General features: G+C 45.9%; 2 protein-coding genes across 3 annotated transcripts in view; one reads left to right on the plus strand and one right to left on the minus strand.

The window, feature by feature from the left end:
• TRIM55 (tripartite motif containing 55) overlaps positions 1 to 20,489 on the plus strand; it is a 37,779-nt gene extending 17,290 nt beyond the window's left edge. Inside the window, exons 8-11 of one of the 2 annotated variants that reach the window (XM_038128220.1) lie at positions 530 to 753; positions 2,608 to 2,895; positions 5,201 to 5,291; positions 18,245 to 20,489. In XM_038128220.1, the coding sequence (XP_037984148.1) occupies positions 530 to 753; positions 2,608 to 2,895; positions 5,201 to 5,291; positions 18,245 to 18,255 (614 nt within the window). In that variant the 3' untranslated portion in view covers positions 18,256 to 20,489. The remainder of the gene's footprint in view (positions 1 to 529; positions 754 to 2,607; positions 2,896 to 5,200; positions 5,292 to 18,244) is intronic. The other variant, XM_038128219.1, reaches the window with a different exon arrangement.
• On the minus strand, positions 20,432 to 22,298 carry CRH (corticotropin releasing hormone). The gene is made up of 2 exons (XM_038128221.1): positions 21,989 to 22,298; positions 20,432 to 21,468 (listed from the first exon to the last, which is right to left on the minus strand). The coding sequence occupies exon 2, from the start codon at positions 21,451 to 21,453 to the stop codon at positions 20,914 to 20,916; it is 540 nt and encodes a 179-aa protein (XP_037984149.1). The 5' UTR covers positions 21,454 to 21,468; positions 21,989 to 22,298; the 3' UTR covers positions 20,432 to 20,913.
• Positions 22,299 to 23,920: the final 1,622 nt, after the last annotated feature.

Raw genomic sequence — 23,920 nt, forward strand, 5'->3', positions numbered from 1 at the left:
GCACAAAAGCAATGGCTTGACCAGGTTTGACAGTCTGGTTTAGGCGTGTTGGCATCTCAAACTTCCCGTCATGCATTGCAAAGCACTGACCCAGTAGAGAATTAGGAGGACAGCTTCAATGGCAATAAAACAAACATATACCTAGAACTGGAAGAAGGACTTTTTTCATGACAGATTGTGCCAGATTGCTGGTAGCCTCTCCCCAAAGCATACAGGGCTGTGCTGCACATCCCTCATGAGGATAACTGCATTGACAGGAATGTCAGTCCTTCTTCCCATGGAAAGGGCCAGCTTAAGATTTTAACCAGCACGTGTGTTCAGTGTATTCCCTGCCCCAAAGCTCCTGCTGGCAGCTCCGTGGCAGTGCCCAGTCCAGGCTGGTGGGAGCAGGCTCCTCACCAACACCCTCTCTGCCAGGCAGAAGATTGTCAGTGACTTTGCCATGCAGTAGCAAATGGCTTTTTAATTACCTAAAGACTGAAGCCGTCTTCACATGGCGCTCATCCTGTCCTTTCACGCGTCCTATCAGAGGAGGAGGGAGAAGAAGAAGAGGAGGAGACAGAGGATGGCGAAGGCTTGGGTGAAGTCCACACAGAGTCATCAGGAGAGGAGGAAGAGGAGGAAGAGGAGGAAGAGGAAGGGTCAGAGGGAGCACCACAGCCACCTCAGCAGGACCCTGAAGCACAGAGTGCAGGGGGAGAGCCCTTGGCTGAACCCACTCCAGCGCCAGTGCTGGCTGCCCCAGCTGGTCAGGTAAATGTCCCCGCTGCCGAACTGCCCTGCCAGCTTTGCTGAGTGCACCTGGCAGAGCCAGAAAATGCTCCCCTGTGTCCTGTGGGCATCATTACTCAGGAGCAGGACTAAGGGAGTCGATGCACTGGAGGGCAAAATTATTTATTGCCCTTGTATATATGCAACTTTACCTCAACATGTGCATGTGTCACTTGATAAGCAAAAAATTAGCTACTAGATAAATTAAAATATATATGGGATACATAAGTTATAAATAGAAAAGACTCCGTTTGGGAGTTAAGTGCATTACAACGAGTGTTCTGCTTGCTGTGATTTAACTCAGACTAACTGTTATAAATAAGATGATTGTTAAAATAGTTATACTAAGAGAATGTGGCATTTCCTCTGGATTTAGGAAGCTTCCCACTACCAGTTTTTAGATTATACTTCTAGTCTGTTTTCTGTGAATGGCGCTTGCTGTCTTCTGCTCTGATCATCCTTGGGCTATGTCTAGCTAGATGCAGGAATATCATAGACCAAACAGGAGACGAAACTGCCTCTTACAACCTAACAGCAAACAGGTTCAGGGTGTGAATATTTTAGGCCGACACTTTTCTTAGGGAATTTGATTAGAATGAGACTATAATTGCTGCATATTCTAAAAGATGTACATTAAAAATATACTTTTTGTACTACTTTAGTTTGCCTTGCATACCAATAACTTAGCAAACTCTCTTCTTAGACAATTTACTCAGTGAAGTTGCTGAGGGGTAAAGGCTGTTGTGAATATATTTGGGGAAGCCTATGTGAAAACAAGAAAGCACACAAAGAATCTTTGGTTGTAGGAAGCTCCCTACTTAAAACAAGTGAAAATAAAAGCTACAGATTCATTCTTTCTTTGATCTAAAAACATGTGTGAGTTTTCACCAGTCATGTGAAGATGCTCTTAAATCAGGCTTTACTGATTAAATCAAAATTTGAAGATTTGCACTGACTCAACTAAGCTTGTGCTCCTTGACTGATGCAGGGTTTTCTGCAAACAAGAACTAGGCATAAGCAATTCTGCCCATCAACATGAATTCTCTAATTTCTAAGGCTAAAGTGAGAAAGGTACAGCATGCTGCTCTAGAAATTGTAAAATGCCATTAGGAGATAGTCAGGCATGGAGTCAGACATGGTATGTGGGTGTTGTGGTGTGGGGGATACCTGTATCTGAGTTTTTGCCTTCTGGTGTAAAAAGGCAAAGCAGAAATGCAGTGGTGATAGCAGCCTGTGTGTGCAGAAACCCCAAGAGCTTGATGCAGGTAGAGAGGTGCAGTTCATCTGGCTGCTCCTCTTCCTGGCGGAGCAACAGTGCTTGGCTTACAGCATTGATGGCAAGGCTCGTGGGGAAATGCTTCTCTCCAGTATTCCCTTTATTCTGACTGCTTGTATCAACAGACTCCTTGGCAAAAGTGTTATTCTTAACCTAAAACCCAACAAGCCATTTGAAGGTACCTACACCTGTCACTCATGGCTGGTATGGGTTCACGAGACTCTCATGCACAACTTAAGTTTTTAGGATTGAATTGAGTGTTTATCTGAATTGAGTAACCCCTTGCTTACTCCTTTCTCAGTTAGCACCCCCCTCCCAGATAGTTCTACCCTCCTGTTCTATTTTTGGGTTCGTTTATTTTCTTTCTCCTGTCTGTGTTATTCAAATGATAGTTGCTTTTGCTTCGCATTTTGATTGCAATCCCTTCAGATCATATTAGTGGGACAAACCTATGCCTTGCAGTGATATCTAACAAACACAACATGCAGAACAATGTGACTACAGCAGGAAGGTAACGTGGTGCACTCTGCTTGTTCTTCTCTTTATCTGTCCTGATTAAGGATGTTGTTGTGACACCAAGTGGTTCTCAACAGACTCCCGAGTCTGACACTCAAGTGCCGGCCACAGCAGAAACCGTGGATCCCTTGTTTTACCCTAGCTGGTATAAGTCCCAGTCACGGCAACCAAGCAGTCCAAGCTCAACCCCGGTGAGTGGGCTGGGGAAAGTAGGGACTCCTGTTTCTCTGGAAACGAGTGCAAAGAAGGCAGAAGCCCCGACAGCAGCAACAATCGAGGAGAGTGCACCAGGGAGTGGTAAGGAAAGTAATGCCACTGCAGCGACGTCCAAGGTCAGTGCTCCCGAAGTCACCCCAGAGGGCTGTGATGTGCAGCAAGGCGGGAACAGCAATTGTTAAGGAAAATGTGACTTCATTTTCCTCTGCATGCTAAAGAATAAGAGCAATTTCAAAAATGTGAAAGCAGCACAAACTGGATTTATAGATGGTTTCAATGTGTGACAGGATGACTATAGCTTCGAAGCAGCATGCTGGAGGTTGCTTGTGCTTACCTGCCAGTGCACCTTGCTTGTGCCAGCTGTTATCCAAATTACTCACGCACAGGAGCTATTGGAGAGGCTGGTGATATCTCTGCACATCAGATATTTGCATGTGTTAGTGGCAGAGAAATCCTGTGCATGAGATTACTCTCATCACCTGCTGACAGTCTGTGTATGTGCTGTCCTACTGTGACTGGTTGAGCAGCTATGGCTTGGCTTTGCCTTCTGCAGCTCTGTGGCTGCACCTGGAGTGCTTCCCCATGAGAACATGAAGCTGTGCAAACACCCAGAGCCTTCCTGTGTGTCTGGTTGTCTCTCAGTAAGGAGTGTGATTTCCTGGGTTCAGATCTGTGGCAGAGGGTTTGCTCCAAGGTTTCTTGAGATTTGATTAAAAGAGAGTGTGAAGATGACACATTTCAGTTCAGTGTTAGACACTCAGCAGCATGATGGGATAACAGATACTGATGTGTTGAGTACAGGAGGATGTTTTCCTTAAAATGACAATATTAGAGTTGGTATAACCTGAATTTCAATAATCCTCCTTCAGCACATGTATACAAACTCCACATGGCCCAAAGATACAATGAACAGAGTTGAGGGAACTGTGCAAGGATTTGCACACTACATCAGGTCCTGCTCCAGTGTCTGGTGACCAACCCATAAGCAGCACTCTGTAAATCAAACCACCTGTAATTTACAGGTTCTAGCTGAATATTTTAACAAAGGAATTATCTGTATGTGTGCAATGAGAGGAGGTTGTGTGTGTGTGTGTGTGTGTGTGTGTGTGTGTGTGTGTGAGACAGAGAAAGAAGAAGTGGTTATTAAGGATTTCATGCTGTTTCCTTTATGTCTGGAGATGACTATAGAGCAGACATAAGCAGCTGTAAGCTATAGCAGCTATAAGCTATACAAGTCAACAATTGTATGACAATTGATAAGCAATCATGTGCCAGGCAAAAACTTAGGAGAAGGAGTTAGCAGAGATATTATAAAAGGGGCACTTCTGCTAGAGGTTTCAGTCAGTGATGCTTGAATTTGGTGGCTGACTTTGTTGACTTTCTTAACAAAAGCAACATTTGACCACTAAATTTCAGTGGCTATTTTTCAAGTCAGGGTTTTATTTGGGAATATTTGAGTGGAATTAAAATGCAAAGTACTTTAAGATTATCAAATCTACTATGACATTGTCTTCTTAAGTATACTCGAAATGAGCTGGCAAAAAGTAAAATAAGAGTGAAATTTATTGGTGCTGTTTCCTCTTATCAGTTACACTGATGACCAGGCAGCTTAACCTCACAATAGGTAGGTAAATTCTATACTAGGTTAATTTCTGGGGAGCTTGCCTAAGCGTGGTCTGTGTCCCTCAGCCCCAGCAACAAGGAACAAAACTTGTGTTTGATGTGGGCAGCTGTCTGAAAAACAACAGCAGCCTGGTACCCAGCTTTCTTCATTGTGTACCAGGAGCAAAAACAGGCACATAGGAAAGATGTCAGTTCCTGCTGGCGTGTGAGTTTGGGAGTGCTGCATCTCAATATTTTCCCAGATCACAGGTGACCCTAGCATTTTGGAAGGAGGAGGAGGATGTCGAGCAGAGTAGCTCATGGTGCTGGTGATGTGGGAGAAAGGAGCAGGGGAAACAGCTGAGGAGGGGATTGCCAATGGGCTGGAGACAGCAAGAGATAGGAAAGCACAAGAAGCAGAAACATGCAGAAAAATAGAAGGAGCAGAGTGACTGAGTGAGGGTGATGCCGTGAGATGATGCTGTGGTCAGATTTAAGGATCTGAGCTGAGCTGTGTCTATGTCACAAAGGAAATGACTGCTGTCGTGGGGCAGTGATCATTTTCAAGTCTGTGAACTTCAACTTTGTATTTTTCCTGCATGTGATTTTACTCAACCCACTCTGAAGTGCTATATTCCCTTTAAAAAAAAAACAAAACCCAGCTGATGTTCTTCACAACACTGTATTTACTCCCTTCCTCTAATTAAAGTATATCATGGAAAAGTGCTGTGGAAACAGAGCTTTTTCACGGAACATAGTGATAATGAGTACTTCATGTGATGACAACACTGGTGAAGCACTCTTCTTATTTTCTCACAGGAGTTAGCATTCTGCATAACACTTTTGGCATTTCTTATCATACTACATCGTCTTTGGAATCTGATTCAATACATGATTTGTACTTTCATGGGTAGGAAATATTTCATTTTACCATTAACTAACAGTTCAAATAGTGTATCTGACGCTGTTCCTATATAGATTTAAAGGACTTTTTTCCCTTTCTTCCTATCCAAAATCATCATGCTAGTTCACAGCACAAGCTGCCTAAATCATTTCTTCCTCCTCACAAATGCCACCCTTCAGCTTACTCCTGCATGGTTAAATATTGCATCTCCCTGGATCAAAATTAAAAGAGACATTTACTCTTGCAGATATATGGGCTTGTATTTCAGTTGCTGTTCAGGTGACCAGCAGGATGGAGAATCTGTTGTTTGACAGATGTGAAGAACACTAAGCTTGTTCTGTCCAACAAGTAGGGGAGGAAGAGCTGGAGAGTAATAATTGGCATCAGAGGGGTTAAGGTCAGGAAAACAAATCCACTGAATAATCCTGCTGCCAGGATTACCACAGAAAGCAAATCCCCTGTGCTCCCTTGGGTGGATGGCTCGAGTCCCACTCTCCAGAGGTCCCCATGGACATAGTGGAAAGGGTCCCCTCACACCCCAGCTCACACAGGACACCCCACATTGCCTTCAGGTCCCACCACCCTTTAAAGCTGTCTCTCCCACACTCCCAGTGAGCACGGAGTACCAATCATGGCCCTGAAATGCAGCATTTGCAGGAATCCCACCCAATCTAGACAAAGGCTTTTTTCCCTTAGGTCACATTAAGAGCTGAAATATCCACAAGATCAAGGACTAAGAACTTCACTACCAAGTGAAGTTGTCCCAAATACAAACTCTGTAATCTAAACCTTAACTATTCTATATCATCTCTTCTGGAGTAACCCCTTTTTTGGTAGACAATATCCGTGACTTAGTTCTTCCAGCTCCAAGTTTGTGCCCCTCTCAGGTACGACATACACGTGTGTTCAATCTTCAGTGTGATTTGACTGATCTACAGAGAATTCTGTATTGCAACTGGGATAGTTAATGTTATTTACTGAAAACCAAAAACTTCTGACTAAAAACAACTGTAGTTACCTTTGGGTATTTGCTCAAATGACAGACAAATTCAATGTTGATCTATTCTTCAACACAAAGATGATTGGTTTTCCCTGCTCACTTTCTGCACTGTAGTCTCAGCACTGTACATGATATGGAGTATCTATGGAAAATGACAAATTCTTATTCAGCTTTTATGTGCAGAACTTCCAGCACTATGACTGAAAAATATCTCTCCAATAAAAAATAAAAAAGGGAGAGGATAGAAGTTATCATCTACACTTTAGCTGCATTAATTAGCAAAAAGATTCACCGTCTGGTAATAATTTGAATTTGAAAAGCATTGGACAATGTGAATTTCAATTAAGCTCATGGATCATAGTTTAATCTACATTTACTTGTGTTTGTTTTTGAAAACTTGTATTATTACTAAAGAACATAGAGGTTGTTTTTATTCCTGGAAAATCAGGCATGTGAAGAGCACTATCCTTTCTTTCCTCTCTCTTCCTTTTTTAAATTCAGAATACCTTTTAAAATTAAAATTAGACAAAGGCAGAAAGCTCTTATTTCTACCATTTGAGACCTCCTTCTATGTGGTCTCCAGTGACATCTTTATGATTTATTTAATAATGAAGTGGAAAGGAGGTGAAGGAAAAAGATATTTTGGTCTCAGATTCTATTTGCATTAAAATGGTTTTATTCTCCATGCATAGTGAGGTGGCTGGATAGACAGTTTATGTGTCTTTATTTTTCACATGAAAGATCAGGTCACTGCCCTTGTTCCTTTGTGTGATGAGACCCGAAAGTCAGATAACAAAATTACTTTGAATAACTGTATAATTATTTATAATAATAATATAAATCTGCATGACTGTCATCATAAGAGCAGCATATCATTTATTTTCAGGCTCTTTTAATAGAATGCACCAATAGGGTTTTCATTGTTTTTCAGCAGCAAAAAGAGATCAGTTCCCCTATTAATTCCCAATATTTACTTTATTTAAGGGTCATTTCACTCTAAGAAATTTTATTGATGCATCTATAAATTTCCTCAAGAGTGTGGGAGCAGGGATAAGGCAACAGGAGCCGCAGCCCACAGGTGTGCAGATTGCTTGGTGTAAGAAGGGCCAAAAGAAGATTATTCAGCATGAACAAAATAGGTAACTCTGCATCAGACAGCTTCATCCTCCTTCAGGGAGTGCCTAAGTCAGCAGCGTGGTCACCACAGGCTGCTTCTGCCTCTGATGGAGAATGAGAGGCATCTCCAGTAAGAGCAAGTTCAGCAGCAGCTGCTGCTTCTCACTTGGCACCTCTCCCATCTGCCTGCTGAGTGTGAGGTGACATTGCTCCCAGCCCAGCTGCCTCTGTTTGGTGTCTAAAGCTGGGGAGATCTGAGCCTTGGGAGATGGCAACCAGCAGCAAATGATTACAGCACGGGGAGCAGGAATAGCAGCAATGACCTGCCTTGCCACCATGGGGAGGGGTGTGTTAGTGGTGGGTGACACAGATATTAGCAAGCAGCCCTTTCCAGTGCATGGGAGAAAGAGATCTTGGAGTCCCACAACTTTCCTTAATCATATTTTCTAGTCAGCATCTCTCATGCAGTGAAACCATATAAATTTGTGAGCGTTCATGAAAGTCTTTGTCTGAGTTTGTGGTTACCCAGTTTATTTCACCTAAGATGAAGTACTGGACCCTGCATCCTGTTGCTTAAATTCCTCTTAAGAGTCTGTCTGTGGCTCCAAAGGACTCCAGTGTATACATTTAGTCTGAAATGAAATGCAAGTTAAGCATCCACAAACAGTAGCCTGATCTAATTTCCCTTCGCAGCCAGCAAGTACAGTGCTTTAATTCCATGAGGATATAAAATATAATCAGGACTGAACTGTTTGGGAGGAGAAATACTAATGGAATGCCCTATGCTAATCTTGTTTCATTAGTTTTAAAATTTTCTATTACTTTCTTGCAACCTTATGCCATCTGCCAGAATTACCATAAGGACAGTCTTCTCTGTATTCATGTACTGTAGTTCTCTTTGCCCTGCTGCTGAATACTTCAATTTCAGCTGGTGATCCTTCTTTTTTTTTTTTTTTTTTTTCTGTGAGACAGCTTTAAATCACATCAGTGAGGTCAGTATTTAGCTAAGTTTTAGCTGATTGGTTGTCGTGTCAATGTTCAGACAACATGGACAAAATAAGATCACTGAAAACCAAAATAGGGCCAAGAGATTGCACTTTGCTCTTTGCTCACACACCTCCACTTTTCCATCAAAGGCATGGTCCCACATTTTAGCACAGGGCTGCTCTGGAGCATTTGCACAAGCATGGCAGCAGAACACAAATAAGAAATGTTCTCTTCACCAAATTGGAAACTCAGTCTTGCCAATCTGCTCAGGTGAGGAAGACAAGCACCCACTTCAAGCCAGCTGTTCCAAGAGGGATTTCTTGCTCAAGAGAAGGCAGCCTTGTGAGGCTGGATCTTGCAGGAATGATGCTAAGAAAGGGTCTCCATTCCCGACACAGCCATCCCACAGTTTCTCCCAGAGCAGAACAATAAGTTTGTTAGCATCAGCCACGGGCATGGCCCAGGTAGCTCTCTTCCAAGACACCAGCTGCTGCTCCAAAGGCTCTCTGCTCCCTGCAAAAAGTGTGTTCAGTGCTAATGAAAGATCCAGGAATGCAGACAGCAAAAATCAACTTGATATTTGCAATCTAGGTCTCTATATACCTGTATTTTACCTTTCCTTAGGTGATGGGTTTATTCCTGTACCATTAAAAAATCTGCAAGGTTTGACTGAATGAAAATGAGTCATCTGTCCTCCACGAAGCTGAGCTTTTTGTAGGAGACCCTTGAATCAGCTGGTGTAGAAGCCCAAATCAAACTCTATTTCAATCTTCTTCCTAAACATCTCTTAAATTTCACTGGGTGGGGGGGGTGGAGGGGAGCATTCAGCCTGTACCTGAACAAACACTAGATGCAAGAAACTTGGTTAACAATCAAGAAATTCTGCCTTTGCTTCTTGGTAGTTTGACTCAGTGAGTTGGGACTCAGTGATAGCAGCTACATCTGTGGCCATTCAGGCTGATGTTCAGTTTGGTGGTAAATTCTGCCTGTAAATTTCCATTTTGTTTCTTGACTTTGTGCTTCAGGTGAATTTTTTTCCCCTCAGTTTGGCAATACATGCGGAGGAGATCAGCAAAGTCTTGATTGTTCCTCTTTTAACACCTCCCTCTCCCTTAATTTTGAGAATTACCTGGGTGATTCAGAGACAGCAGTGATGAGTCGTGAGGGCAATGCATTAGGACCAGATTTCAGACAACAGTTTCTCATAATTAATATGAGTGGCAAATACTTCACCTGAAGTTTTCCCTCAAATAGTCTGCTCTGCTGTTTGTCTGGTGAGTCATAGATACCATCTGATTTATGGATATTTCATTTTTTTCACTCTATTACTAGTAAAAGGATCTCCACAATGACAGTTTGGACAAAATTATTTTTTCCTATTGAAATTAATACAAAGCCAGGCTCACCTAGACGTTGTCTGTCTGTGACTAGCTCATTTAAATACTGAATTCTACCTCCATTCAGCCTCCTCCAAGCATCACTCATTCTGCTCATTGCTAAGGAGTTTGGAAAGGAAAATAGAATGTAAACAAAAAATATTTCTTAATCACGGATGAACTGTTGCTGGTTTACATCGCATTGTGGTAGATGTGTGTCACAACTACACAAACCATCTGCTTTTGGACTATTTGGTTAGTTATCTTACTGCCTTGAGACAAGCCAGGCTTTCAGTGCAGCCATTCACTCCCCTCTGGAAAGCAGCACTGGTTGTCCCGTAAGCATTGGAGATGGATCAACATTTAAACATTGATCAGCCTATCTGATTGAAAATCCCAGTGGTGGTAATTAGTTAACTGGGCCTGAGCCCCTATATTTGGGAAGGGTATACTTCCACTTGCAGGGTTTCCAGGCTTGTGAGCAGGCGAGGGGCTGGACTGCAGCACCCCGCAGTGCCCACCTGCTGTGCTTTTAAAATGGAGATCAAGGCCAGGGGGGCTGCATGTGCAGCCAGAATTAAATGGAAAATCGGAGACAGACATGTCAAACAGTGATGATTCAGTCTTGTACCTCCTTTCAGGTGATATATATTCCTGGCATCTTTGCAATAATGCTCAGGTCATTAAGTAAGAGACCAGTGACTAATTAAAAAAAACCTGTTATCCCTGGCTGCCAGCCAAGAGGTGCTGCGATGTTCAAACCATGCTACGGATGTCAAACAGAGACATCATGCCTTCGACTGAGCAGAGAATGAGGATCTCACAGTCCTGGGGGATAAGTGATCTGAATTTCTCATTGCTCTTTTCAATTTAGAGAGCACCCTGTAAAATCTGCCTGAGTCTATCTGAGCCACTGAAGGTGGTGATCGAAATACAGATCAATCACTCAGAGCACTCCTGGCTCAGCATTTCTGTACACAGAAGTGGTTTTTGTTCATGATGAAATGCTGTATGACTTATTCTATTACAAAATGCCTTACCAAGAAAATATAGCTGTCACTTCCCCCATTAGTGCTGATGAGCCTCTTCAACATCTGGCAAGAGATTTGTTTATAAAATACATTCATTTTCATATTTATGCAAAATTTTAAAAAAAATCAAAATTTAATTTTATAAAATAAATACATTTCTTTTTTTTTTTAAAGGATTGATCTGGTGCCTGTCCAGATGCAGGTCAGCTCCAAACTTGCCTCTGGTGACAGTGACTGTGATTTGTACTCTATACCCTGTCAATACCTGGTCAATAACTGTGACTGAATCCAAAGCTCTAAGAGCAGGATTTATCACAGCTTCCTTGGACTTCACCTGGGAACAGTGTGAGATGGACAGAAGGAAACTTGATTTAATATCTTGCTCATCACTTGGCCAAGTGCTGTGCAAGCAAGCCAGCATTGCTAACGGGCAAGCAGAGATTACAATGTGAGATTTGACATGACAGACACCCATCTGGGCAATCACAGTGCTACTCACTGAGCAATTTGGAGTTTTGGAGCGGAGTCATAGCTTGGATAACAGCTTCAGTTGCTGTGGTTGCAGTAAGGAGCAGATTCAGGCAACTGGAGACATGGGAAAATGAGCACACAAAGAAAAAAAAATGGTAGCAGCAGCAGCTGATGAGGGAAAAAAATGTTGTAACTGTGGCCAAGACTTTTTTCTTTTGTTATGTGGTGGCTTTAAGGAAGGGCAACAGGTTGCTTTAGCTGACAATCTGGCTTTTTGTCCTGAACCTCGACTGGTTTTGGCTCTCAGAGAAGCTGTGCTGTGCCCACAGCTCGAATACACCGCCCTCACCCCCTGCAGGCTTACGAGAGCCCAGGTCAGTGAGACACTCACAATGTGAGCAGCACGGGATGAGCCTCCAAGCATGGGATATGTATGTCTACACACCTCAAAGCTATGCTGGCTCTGTTATCTGATCCCACAAATGGAGCTCCAGGGTGAATCACAGCCTGAACTATCACTGTGTCATTCACTGGATTTCCAAAAGTGCAATTTGCAGAGGAAGAAAAAGCTTTGAAATACAAAAGTCCACATTAGTCAAAGGAAAGACTGCCTGACAGAGACAGACAGGACTTTAAACCACTCCTATTTTTGCTACTTCTCCCTGAAAGTTTCCACCACACAGATTAGATTGATTACTGCCGTGGAGAAGTTCTTGGAAGGTCTTTACTTCACATTTAACTTGGTAATCTGAATTCATATCTGTTTGTGTGACAAAGCAGCAGTAGGAGGAAGAGGGAAGAACTGGTATTCATGAGTAGCTTCCAGGCACTGGTGACCAGCGTGTAGTACGTGACCAGCACTTACTCTTGCAGCCTCTCAATAGGATCCTTCCTTTGCTAGACAGCTCTTCAGCAGGGCTGGAAGTGAGCAGAAATGGTAAAAGGCTGATTGATCAGGAGGTCCCAAAAAACCTTCACTCTGAGAGGAATGAAGAATGGAGTGGATAGATGCAGGACAGACTGTTCTCATCATGCAGCCTTAACATTCACGTGTTTTTAAGACTCTTTTCTTGGGTTTCCTTCATTTTCCTAGCCAGTAGGAGGACTAGGTTTCATGCAAATATGTAGTTAATTACTCTCAATAAAAAGTTGGATCAATGAGGTGCAGCAGTGGGTCAAATATTACGCAAGTATGTTATTTCTGCCTTTTCTTCTTTGAGTTATGAAAAAATAGGTGACTTTTACAGGGGAACTGAACTGTATGTCATTTGTTCCAAGTGATGCTGAGAAGAAAGCTGCTCTCCCACACCATGCTCTAATACAGTTTCCACCACAGGTTCAAGTGTCTGGACCTCCATGTCCTGTGGGAGATGCATGAAACCTATACCAAAATAAGCCAGTTGGGCTGTTTTCCTCTGAAATATATTTTATCACTTTGAGATCATTATGTAAGAGACTCTGCATTAGACATTATCCATATAATGTTAATTGTCATACAGTGATGATCTATTGAAGAAAGGCATTTTCTCCCAATGGAGTTAAAATTCATTACTGACCACTATTAAGAGAGTGGTATGTCTAATTTTGTGTCTGATGGAGCTTGTCTGTGCATATAATTTTGTCTGCTACCTTGTGTATTTCTGTGGCAGGTAATTGTAGCAAATATTTTGGAGAATGCTCTGTTGATTCCCACTGATAAAAAAGATCCATGCAAAATAAGCAGCCTCTTAGCTTTGAAACAATATTGTTGTGATATACGTGACAGCTGCCAGGTGTTATGCTGAAGGAGCTAGACTGCATAAAAATATGAAAACAACATGCTTGAACTAAAGTTTAAACTATTTAAAAATAACCTGTTGTGCTCCCTTTGTTTCCGCTGCCTGGAAGTGTTGAGTGCCAGAAGTGTAACACTTGACATTTGAGGCAGACAAACATAGCCTACAGATTCTCTGATTGCTCTGCAACCAGCTAGCATTTTTTAATCGTGCCTGTTCTTGTCAACACTGGGGGTTGTTTCTAAACAAGCCAGCTAAAAATGGGAATTAAATTTAATTTCTAGCTCATTTTCTGAAGCTACAGAAACACTGGAAGCAAGAAACCTGTATTTTCACTGCTTCTCTCTCCAAGACCCACACTTTCTAATAAATTCACACCCTTGCTCTCCTGCTGGATAAAGAGGCCGCAAAGGCACTGGGTAATGCATGTGCCTATAAGGGTGTGGATCCATTTTATCCTCTGGCAGCAAAGGTGATTCAAGAGATTTTTTGCCAAACAGCCCTGCCTCTTATTGCTTCCCAGATGCCACCACTTATAGGGCATTTGTGCTGAGGCAGCTCTTTGTTGAGCTGTGCTGAAATCAAATCATTCAAATGATCCAGGTTTAAAAATATCTTCCTTCACCTCAAAAAAACAGATAAAAATTGATGTTGTTCCAGTGACATTCCCATTCTTAGCACAGCCCTTCAAAGAGCTGCAGCAATGCAAATGGGCAGTGAACCATGGAACCAAAGCAGGAAGAGGTGAATGGGGACCCAAGGGGTAGAACCTGCTTTGGGTAGCATTGTTGCTCCAGAAAACATTCACATAGGTTGTAACCACCTACCTCATCCATCTACATTAAAGTAGATTATGAAGCCATTCAGCCCTTCACCTTTCCTTCCCTTCCCACTTCCTAAATTTAAGAGTTTGTGATCTTGTAAAATAATACTCCAGACAAAGTTCTGAATTCCTATCAAGGAGTGTTTTGATATCCTGAAATACTTGGCTGGAATCTTTCCTGTATAATTGCTTAAAAGCCAGATGTAGTCTAACCCAGTCACCCAGAGTGTCTGTAGAGTCAGTAGAGTGAAACAGGTACCTCCAGAGAGCAATCCACATCTGAAGATGGGACAAATCTCCCTCTGCTTGTTCCTTTCTCTGATCGCTCCAATCAGAGGGGAGGAACAGAGTTTGCTTGGGTAGGTATCTTCTTTCTAGATAACTAAAGTTTGCCAATACAGATCCCAGCCTTTGTACCTAAAGGCTACCTGAGGTTAGTGCTGGTAAAGCAGAAATCAGTGTGTAGACTTCATTGTATTTCTGATATATAAAAGGCCTAGACTACATATTTTCCCCCAGCATAAATAGGATAACTGCTGGGACCTAATAAATGAAAATGTTATGACAAATCATACCACTGACCTCTTTCCTCATCTCCACACCCTTTTACAAGAACCTAATACAGATTTAGGTAGAGTCCTGCTTAAGGAAGCAAATAATGGAAAATGCTGAATATTTGTGACTTTGAAACGACTCATCAGGCTCAACTCTGAGATCCTTATACTGCTTATTCATGCAAATTCTAGCGTGCCAGCTGCTGAGGAGTGCTGAATGGCTGCTCAGTGGGAGTTGTGGTTGCTCAGCACCTCCACAGAATTGGCATGTAAACTCCAGCCTGGACTTTGCTTATGGGAAAAACAAAACCAACCATCAGTCATGCATGGTGTACTTCTCTCCCCACTTCATGAGCTGGCCTAGTGAAAATTCCTGGTGCTTATTGAAAGCACCATCTGATGTTACTCGACACCACAAGGGAAAACATAAATCAAAGTGTAAGTATTCAGCACTCTCTCAGCATTGGCCTAATGTGATGAATGTAATCTGAGGTAAACACTTTAGTTATTCCTTATTACTTTTAGGGACCCAAAGGGTTGGGATTTGTTATTCTAGGTAATGTGAAAAACAAGTCCTACCCAGGAGCTCGCCAAGGCAAAGATAAAGCTCAGGTAGAAGCTTGACAAGTTACCTAATAGCAATGGACAGACACAATGAAGTGTTGAATCTGGACTGTCTTAAAGGCATGCAGCAAGGGTTGTGCCAGGCTCAGCACTGAGCTTTCCTCTGGGAGCAAAGTAGGGTTGCAGTAACAGGGAGAGCAAGATAATCCAGCATGAGATTACAGAGACCTACAGAGCGGTCAGATGCTTCAATCCCAATGACCTGTTTCTGCATTGTCTTTCACAATCACAGCCTGATTCAAAACAAATCTTTTTCTGTAAAATCTACAGCTGGAATCTTTGTCTTGGACAATTCCAGCACACTGTATAACTATAAGTTGTGTGGGCTGCTGTTGGAAGGGAAGAATGGACTTAATAACACAGACAAAGTTGCTGCTGGCACGTTTTGATGGTTTCTTGTCTTACACAAAGAGAGCATACCTCAGTCACTGTGTGATTCAGAGACAAACACTGAAGTGTCACAGGTGTGAAAACACAAGCCTAAAAGCCAGGTAATGGCCCTACTGTCAAGTTTTGTGCTTGCTTCACTCCTGGCTGGGCGTGATGGAAAATGATTGGTTTTGGAAAGGGGCATCGAGGTATTGCAGACTAGCAGCCTGCTGAGCGCAGCAAGGTGCAGGGAGCAAATGCTTCACCCAGCCAAACCCAGTGGGAATGTGTTGGAGTTCCAACATTGTTTTGCTGACACAGGAAGATGTCATCGCAGCAAAATATGAAGGAGTTAACACATTATGAAATACAGTTTTGGCAGTGATGCAAAGATTGTTCTGCTTGAAATGCAGTACCAGCAGCGCTGGTTAACAGGGTAATGCAGTCAGCTTGCCAGTCTAAGTCATTGCATTGTGCTTTCTTTCTTCTTATATATTGGGTTCAAATCCTATGAAACACTCAGTATAACATTAAACTCGTAGATAGTTCTTTGCTTCAAAGTTAGTCTTGATTTACTGTAAATTTTTGGATAGTGGCTGGTCAGAATAGCAAGTGAAAGTGCTAAAGGAATCCTTCCTTGCACAGGAAGAGAAATGGCAAGGTACCAGTGTGGATTAAAAAAAAAAAAAAAAAGGCAAAAAAAGCAGGAATTGTGTTTTAAAACTCTTGCTAGTCCTATTCTTTTACAGGGTGAGAAGTGAGGACCATGCCTGCTTACACACACTGCTGAGGGCTTGGTGCACAAAATTGTACAACCAGTTTCAAAAATACTCTTAGCTAGTCCAGGCACTCTGACTGCTCTTCCAAAAGCAAAGGCAAAATTTTCAGCATCACAAAAGGCTAATAAACTGCCTACACTCCTGCATCTACCAAGATCAAGAGAGTGCCAAATGCCTTATAATTGAGAGAGTCTAGCCATGTATTTACTGTAATCAAGTTGAAAGATATGCAATCAGCACTTTCCAGGGCTGAGAGGTAGATCTTCTATAATCAGGCCTCAATTAGTTATCTGCCTTTCAGCTGAAGATCTGGCCTCCTGGGCCCAATTCTTTACCATACTTTTGCATGAGCCTGGCAGGGAGGCCTTACTCCCCAGCATTGCTGGAAATGGGCTTTTGCATTCAAGTAGAAAGCTGTTTCTCCCATGTTTTCACCATGCTTGTGGTCTCCATAAAATACATTATAAAGTTAGCAAGCAAAAGCTCTTTTCATCTGTGAGATCCCTATTTGGGTTTTGCAGTAAGTAGCAATGAGTGCCTTGCTTTGAAAATATGAATCTAAGTCAAAGATTGGTCCACATTTCAAATAGTAAAGCAGTTTCTCAGATAATACTTCATAGAAATTATTAGGGCTGTTTCAATTTACAGCAATCAAGGATATTGATAAAAATAGCACTATGAACTCTAATTAGATTTAAATAAAGAAACAGGGATCTATTTCTTTTCATACCTTCATGCTGTGTTGTTTGTTGATGACACTGAAATAGGTGGTAACTGGAATGAAGCCCAAAAGTTAATTTATGCTTAACACACACTAGTTCTTACTTATTCTTGTAGTACACTTTAACAGTAAGTACTTACAAAAATGCTTCATAAAATCATCCATCACATGCTTCAGTTCCTCAAAAGTATCCCCACTTCAATTGTTGTTGGATGTATCTATTAGCAATATTGCTTAAGTAACTCTCTGTTTTAGGACAATTCTATAAATGCCTGAGATGTTGGGATTCAGAGGACACTATTTTGTCATTTGCCCTCTATTGAGTTGTATGTTGGCATCAAATAGTTCACCCGAGATCATGCTGAGCTTTCCAAAGTAAGCTAAAACCCTGCACAAAGAAGACTGGCAGCATGGCTGAATAAATTTTAGGAATGTACAATAACGTATGTGTGCATCTAGGAATACAATGGGAAAAAAATCCTGTGTATTGCAAGGTGAATTGTGGTTTTAATGATGAAGACACAAGGCTTTCCTTAGCTAGCAAATCACCTATTTTTATTTGTTTTATCTTTAATAGGATTTCTGATCCTATCACAAAGCAGTCTTCATTCTTTGCCAAAGGGATCTGGAACTAGTAAAATATTTCTGCCTATTACACTGGTCTGTTAAATATTCAATTAATTTTAGAAATTCCTTTTATTGGCAGCTACAGTATACATGTCCACATTCCTTTTTCTACTGTAAATGTAAGATACCTATGCAAAAAAAAAAGAAAAAAAGAGGGATATAAACAGAAGTTTACATCTCTGTATTATTTATTTCCTGTTCTTCATCTGATTTAAATTGAAGTGAAATAAATATTAGAAGACTTTAAAGGAAAAAAAAAAAAAAGAAAACACTTCCAAGGCAGATTTCATAACAGCAGAACAAGTATCACTTTGAGTGGCAATGCACTGGCAATAACATTTGGCTCTGGTTCATATCAATCTGGAGGCCCAGCTACACAAGCCAAGCTGGCTCAGGATCACTTCTGAACAGGCATTTATCACCTTCAGTGCAATAATATTCCAGAGGTCCAAATCAGGACTAAGCCCTTTGCACAGATGCGACATGCTCACCCAGCATAATCCTTCCTCAGACACTGGTCATGGCAAACGTCCCTCTGACTTCTTTGGTGTTAGAAGTCTTGTCTTAGCTTCCCAAATTTACAGGCTCCCTGCCTTTCCCCTTCTTTCCCACTTCATTCTGCTTCCCTGCATGTTGTGAAATCTTACGGATTTTAATGCAATTCATATTTTCCTCTCCCATTTATCAACCTTTCCTTTCTTTGCAGACTGGTTCTGAACCGTACCCTCAAGGACAAGTGGAGGAAGCTCCCGTGAGCAGTGAGAGGGGTGACGAGCCGGCTCGTCATGTCTTCTCCTTCTCGTGGTTGAACTCACTGAATGAGTGATGACTCACTCTAGCTGGCTTCTCGTGTGCTTCTCCTCAGAAGGACCGTGAGTGCAGGCAGCCTGGCTGCAGAAGAAACTGGCCTAGGAAGGGGCATCCGAGCAGGTTTCATTCCTAGGAACTCAGCTGACCTCCACATCATACCGTTGAACTGACAGACCTGAGAGGGAGGGGAGCATGGGGACAGATTACTGTATGTATTGTAGTCAGAGTGTTTTCCAATATTTTCTTGCTTCCAAGAGGGAAGAAGCATCACTACAGCTTTAGGCTGAGCACTGCTAGTGTTTTGTAACTCACTTGCTGGCACGTCCCCATATAGGTGTAAACACTTCACCAATGTTCTTAGCTAAAATGCTGGTATGATCTTCTCTAGTAGCATCCTTTGCCAAAACAGTGTTTCTCCTCAGTATCCTCCTGGGTCCCTGCTTGTCAGTGCTGGTGACTTCAGTGACACTATCATGTCCTTGGCAGCCCCAAGTCAGGGTTGTGTCTAACAGTACTGGTGCCTCCCAGGCTGCGGAGGCTGTACACGGGAGGGAAGAAGGAAGCTGCCATTTCTTCCTTTGCACTTGCTCTTCCTACTAAACCACAACAGATGACGCTTGCAGAAACACATTATTTGTAAGGAAGATTCCCAGCGGCAGGAGTGAGGAAGAGACACTTATCAAAAGCACTGGCCAGGACCTCCACACAGCTCTGAGTATGTGGGGCAGTTGCTGAAGTGCTGCCCAGTCTGTCCAGTCGTAACCTGTGTCTGTGTCTTCTCCGCCATCGGTGTGTCTACAAAAGGGGACATGTTCTTCCACGAAACCAGGGTGCGATAAGGTGGTCACAGGTACTCACTCAAGGTCTAATTTGAAGCCCCTGTGCTGTGCTGTAGAAAAGGCAGATGCTGACTGTCCTGTTCCATGTGCATTGCAGATGTTGAGCCATCGAATGAAATCAAATTTGTGTCTTAAAAGAGGCTCTACAAGTTGTACTGAAGGCAACACTCCGTGGTTTTTGTCACTGGGAGTAGGGTGTCAACACTCAGCAGTGTTTAAGAGATTGGCAGGCTGCCGGGAGCGCTTGGTGCCATAGGGGACCAGGTGTCAAGCTCTGCACTAGGGTTACGTGTGGATCTTTCCCAAATCCCCGAGCCAGGCCCTCAGTGCACTGTTTTGGGGCCATAAGGCTGCGCTGTGCCCCAGCAGGACTGGAGAGCTGGCAGTGCAGACTGGTTAGCAGGCTGTGTGGGGTCAGCCCCTGTCCCGGACACCCGTTGCTACCGGCCCTCGTTGGTATGTGTTTTCCCTGGAGAACGTTCCCTGGAAGACTCTCCTGCGAGAGTTTTGGAGGCTGCACAGGCGAGCTCCGCGCAAAGCTTTGGAACTCGCACAGCCCAGAACGAGCGCCGCCCAGCACCGCCACCGCATCGCCTCCGGCTGCTGGAGCAGCTTCTCCCTGGGATTTGGTTCGGGGTGAGGGATTTACTATTTTCTCCCAGTCGTCCTGGAGATTTCCCCCAGCTCCTCCCGGGAAGTTTCTCCACACCCACTGCAGCCTCCCTAGAAGTCCCTGGGAGGGACGCCGCTTGGGCACGGCCGTCGGGACGGGGGAAGCCGAAGCAGGGAGGAACCTGCCCTTTTGTGGTGCGGGGAGGATGCGAAAACGCAAAAGAGATGCGGGAGCGCCTCACCGCTTTCCCATCGCTGCTCCCCGGCGGAAGGAGGCTGCCCGATCCCGGCCACAGCGGCAGGAGCCAGGGAGCCCCCTCGGGGGGCTGCAGACGTGGGATTCGGCAGCTCTGGGAGGCACCGATCTGCCCTCGACACCCCGTTCCCGGGAGCAGCCTGCGCCGAGGGCGGCAGCGAGGGCAGTCCCTCTCCCCGGCGGCGTCGGGGCGCGCCTGCGGGAGAGCCCGCGGAGACGGGGCTGCCCGGGGCGGGGGGGAACATCCCCGGGGGACATCCAGGGCTCCCCACGGCTCTGGGTGTCCACGGTCGCGGGTGTCTCCCCCGCCCCGGTAAGCGCTGAGGGAGGCGGAGCAGCCCTCAGGCGTCTAGGCAAGAAAGTCTATCGAGGCATCTTTACTTTGCAGCTTTTATTAAAAATATAAATATTAAACATTCTCTTACACAACCAAATCGACCGAGCGCTGAAAAGATGTTTTATTGTGAAAATGTTTACAGGAAAAAAAAGTGGATTGAAAGTAGCTCACAGAGATTCCCCCTCCCACCTCCCTGCCCCCAACAGAAGAGTTTTCTGTCTTCTCGGCACCATTTCTTCCAATGCTCACACATCCCTACGTAGCGATGGCACTAGAATAACTGGGAAATGGAGAAATAAATAAAGGTGAGGGAGGTTACAAACGACACTCGTGTTTCTGCACTTGGTACACGGTTGTGCATGCTAGTCAAGGGACAGAGGCTGTTCGGAGTACGCCCTTCTAGGTTTAAAGCTATATAAAAATAAAGAGATGACATCAGAGCAGCACTATGGTACATCGGACGGTGTAATTATTCTTGTGCTAACTGCGGAATCTCTTTGGCAAGGCGGGGAGGGGCCGTTTCACTTCCCGATTATCTCCATCAGTTTCCTGTTGCTGTGAGCTTGCTGCGCTAACTGCTCGGCTCGGGCCATCTCCAAGACTTCTCGCAGGAGGTGGAAAGTCAGATCCAGAGAAATAGGAGGCTCCTCGGATCGCTTCTCCCTTTCCACCGCCTCACCCTCGGCTTCGCCTTCCTCTCGGTTCCCCGGCGAGCGCTCGGGCAGCTGCTGCAGCTGTTGAACCGCCGCCCGGAAAAAGTTGCTGGCGGAGGCTTCGGGCTGTAGGTGGCTGGTGCTGCTGGAGGAGGCGGAGAAAGAACCAACGGGTCTCTTGTGGAGGTTGCCCAGGCGCAGGAAATACTCTTCTCCCATGCGGAGCAGGACGGGCAGAGTTTGCTGCTGCTGCTGCTGCTGTCGCTGCTGCTGCTGCTGCTGGAAGAAATCTGGCTGGTGCAGAGCCCCAGGGGCGGCTGCCGGGCTCTTGCTGAGAGCTCTGCACTCCTGGCAGGGCAGGAGGGCGACCAGCAGGATTCCCGTGGAGACCAGCAGCGGGATCTTCATGATCGGGGCCCAAACCTGCGGGGGCAAACGGGGGACGGGGGTCGGGTTACAAAGCCGAGCCGCAGCGGCGGGGAGGGCAGCGGGCGGCCGGGGAGGGGGCGTCCCCGCCGCCGCTGTCCCGGTGCTGAAACGCGCCGCTCCGCGCCCCTCGGTTCCCCGCACACCACCCCCGGCCCGTCCACCCGCGCCGTCGAGGCGGCCGCTCCCTGCAGAGCAGCCCTGCGAACGGCCCGGCGGGGCGGCTCCGGGCTGCGCCGGCAGCGGCTCCCGGGGACCAGGCTGGGCTGAGCCCCTGCGGGGCGTCCACGCGTGTTCGCGACCCGCGCCTCTCCACTCGCCCGGGCGAGGGGGAACGTGGGGTGCCTGTGGCGGGGCGGCTCTCCCCATGAGCTGTGGGGTTCGTGCGCCCGTTCCCCACCTCCTCTCTCCCTGTCCGGCCAGGAGAGTTCCCCGTATCCCGCGGGACGCGGCGCTCAGCCCCGCTCAGCGCAGGGCAGCGCATCCGCTGCGCGCCCGGGCGCGGCCGCGCACCTACCTGGGGCGGCGGAGGCGGCGGCAGCGGCGGGGCAGGGCGGGCGGCGGCGGGACTCGGCGGTGCCCGGCGTCCCTTCCTCTCGCTCTCCCTCGGAGCCGGCTCCCGGCGAACTTGGGATCAGATTTGGTACTAATCAGAGCCGGGGCGCGGGATTTTTATAGCTTAGACCCTCTCCAGGAATCACGCAGAACTTGCCTAATAAGCTGACGCTCTCCCTGACAGCCCGATTGCGTGCCCCGATCTACTGCTGAATAAATCATGGGGGCCCGTCGGAGCGGCGATGGGCCGAGTTTCGCTATCGCAACCCCAAATCTCACGTCCAATTATATCAACAGATATTTATCGCCTCTGCAGTGACGTCAGCCGGGCCGGGGGCCGGGGAGCAGGATGCCCCCCCCACCCCATTGACAAAAATACTTGAATGAGATTTCCTAGCGGGCGCGTACTATGAGAGGTCACTCCGGGGAAACTTTCCACTCACGGGCCGGCCCGCGGCGAGGGACCCGACCCGAGCGGGGCCGGGGCTGCTATCCCGGGCAAGCTCCTTCTCCATCCCGGGTCTTTCCCGTCCCCTCGGCCTCCGCCGCCTCCGAGCCCGCCCGCGCGGGGCGACTGTGGCGGGCCGGCGCGGGAGGCTCCGCGGGGCGCGGGTCTTGCGTGGGTCCCGTCTTTGCCCCGCTGCCGGGGTGGGCCCGGGCCGGGGCTGCGAAGCGGGCAGGGGCGCAGCCGGGCCCGCGGGGAAGAGGCAGAGCAGGTGCCAGCGCCGGCAGGGACCCGCGGCAGCGCTGGCACCGGAGCTGTCAGGGACCCCGCCGGCGGGAGAGGGGCGGAAAGGCCCCGGGGCGGCGGGGAAGGCCGAGACAGCCGCCAGGGCCGCCGCGGAGCATCTGCCGGGCAGGGAGCGTCGCCCGGGGGGCGCTGCGCTCCTTCTGCCCCGCCACCGCTGGCAGCGCCGCCTGCTCGTCCTGGCCCCGGCTCCGCGCTGCCGGCGCCCGCTCCCGCGGTCTGGCCCGTGCTGCTCTCCACTACTTTCCCACTGCGGATGCGTGAGGGCAACACCTGCCCTTTTTCCCCCTTCTCGACTCCACTCGCTGATCTTCCCCACCTCTTCAACGCCATGGCCGTGCGCTTTCCCTGTGTGCCCTCCTCAGCTAAGGCCTTCCCCTCCAGTCTGTCCTAATCCCACGTGGAGCTTTTTTCGAAGTGTTCTCCCATGACCAGTATGTCTTCAGGCTCCAGACCATATTACATCAATATCTCCACCTGGGTTTCTTGCCCTCTGATCTCTTCAAGAGGAAGTGCTGCCTATGGAAATAACTTCTGCCCAACATCCATTCCATGTGTAATGTGTGTTCTTCCATTTTTGCATCCCATTATCTTTGCCAATGTCTCTCAGTCCTCCTTCTCCACTGCCTCAGTTGAAACATCAATCACGTTCTTCCCTTTAAATTGGAGAACTTTACAGAAAACCTATTGGTTTTATCTTGTCTAGACAATAAACTCCTGGGGTCACACACTTGAGTGTCTCCCATTGCAGTGAGGAGTTGGGACAGAACAGGTGGCCACATGATATTGATGCAAAGTGATAAATCTGAACTCCATTTCCTTAATAAAATAACAAAATTAAAACCACTTAATGTATGAGGTTGGCCACAGCCCAATTCTGAGCATCTCCTTAGAGATGCTCTAAACTTCAATTTTAGTTGTACCTAGCTCCAGCCTCAGATGCACTTTTTGCAAAGTGCCAAAGAATCAGATCTTGTGCATCATGAAGAAACAAATGGAAAAACAAGTAGTAGTACCAGACATTTAGCTCTTCATTACCACTTTTTGCTCAGGCATTCATGGACTGAAATGTGTATTACAGAACAGAATATATTGTGTAGCAAGTCACAGCAGCAGTTATTTGTATGCTTTTAAAGCGTGTCAGCA

Source organism: Motacilla alba, chromosome 2 (assembly GCF_015832195.1).
Source record: "Motacilla alba alba isolate MOTALB_02 chromosome 2, Motacilla_alba_V1.0_pri, whole genome shotgun sequence".
Classification (NCBI taxonomy): Eukaryota; Metazoa; Chordata; class Aves; order Passeriformes; family Motacillidae; genus Motacilla; species Motacilla alba.

Coding starts and splice junctions, on each gene's coding strand:
- CRH (XM_038128221.1), bottom strand. CDS start 21,453: ATGAAGATCCCGCTGCTGGTCTCCACGGGAATCCTGCTGGTCGCCCTC.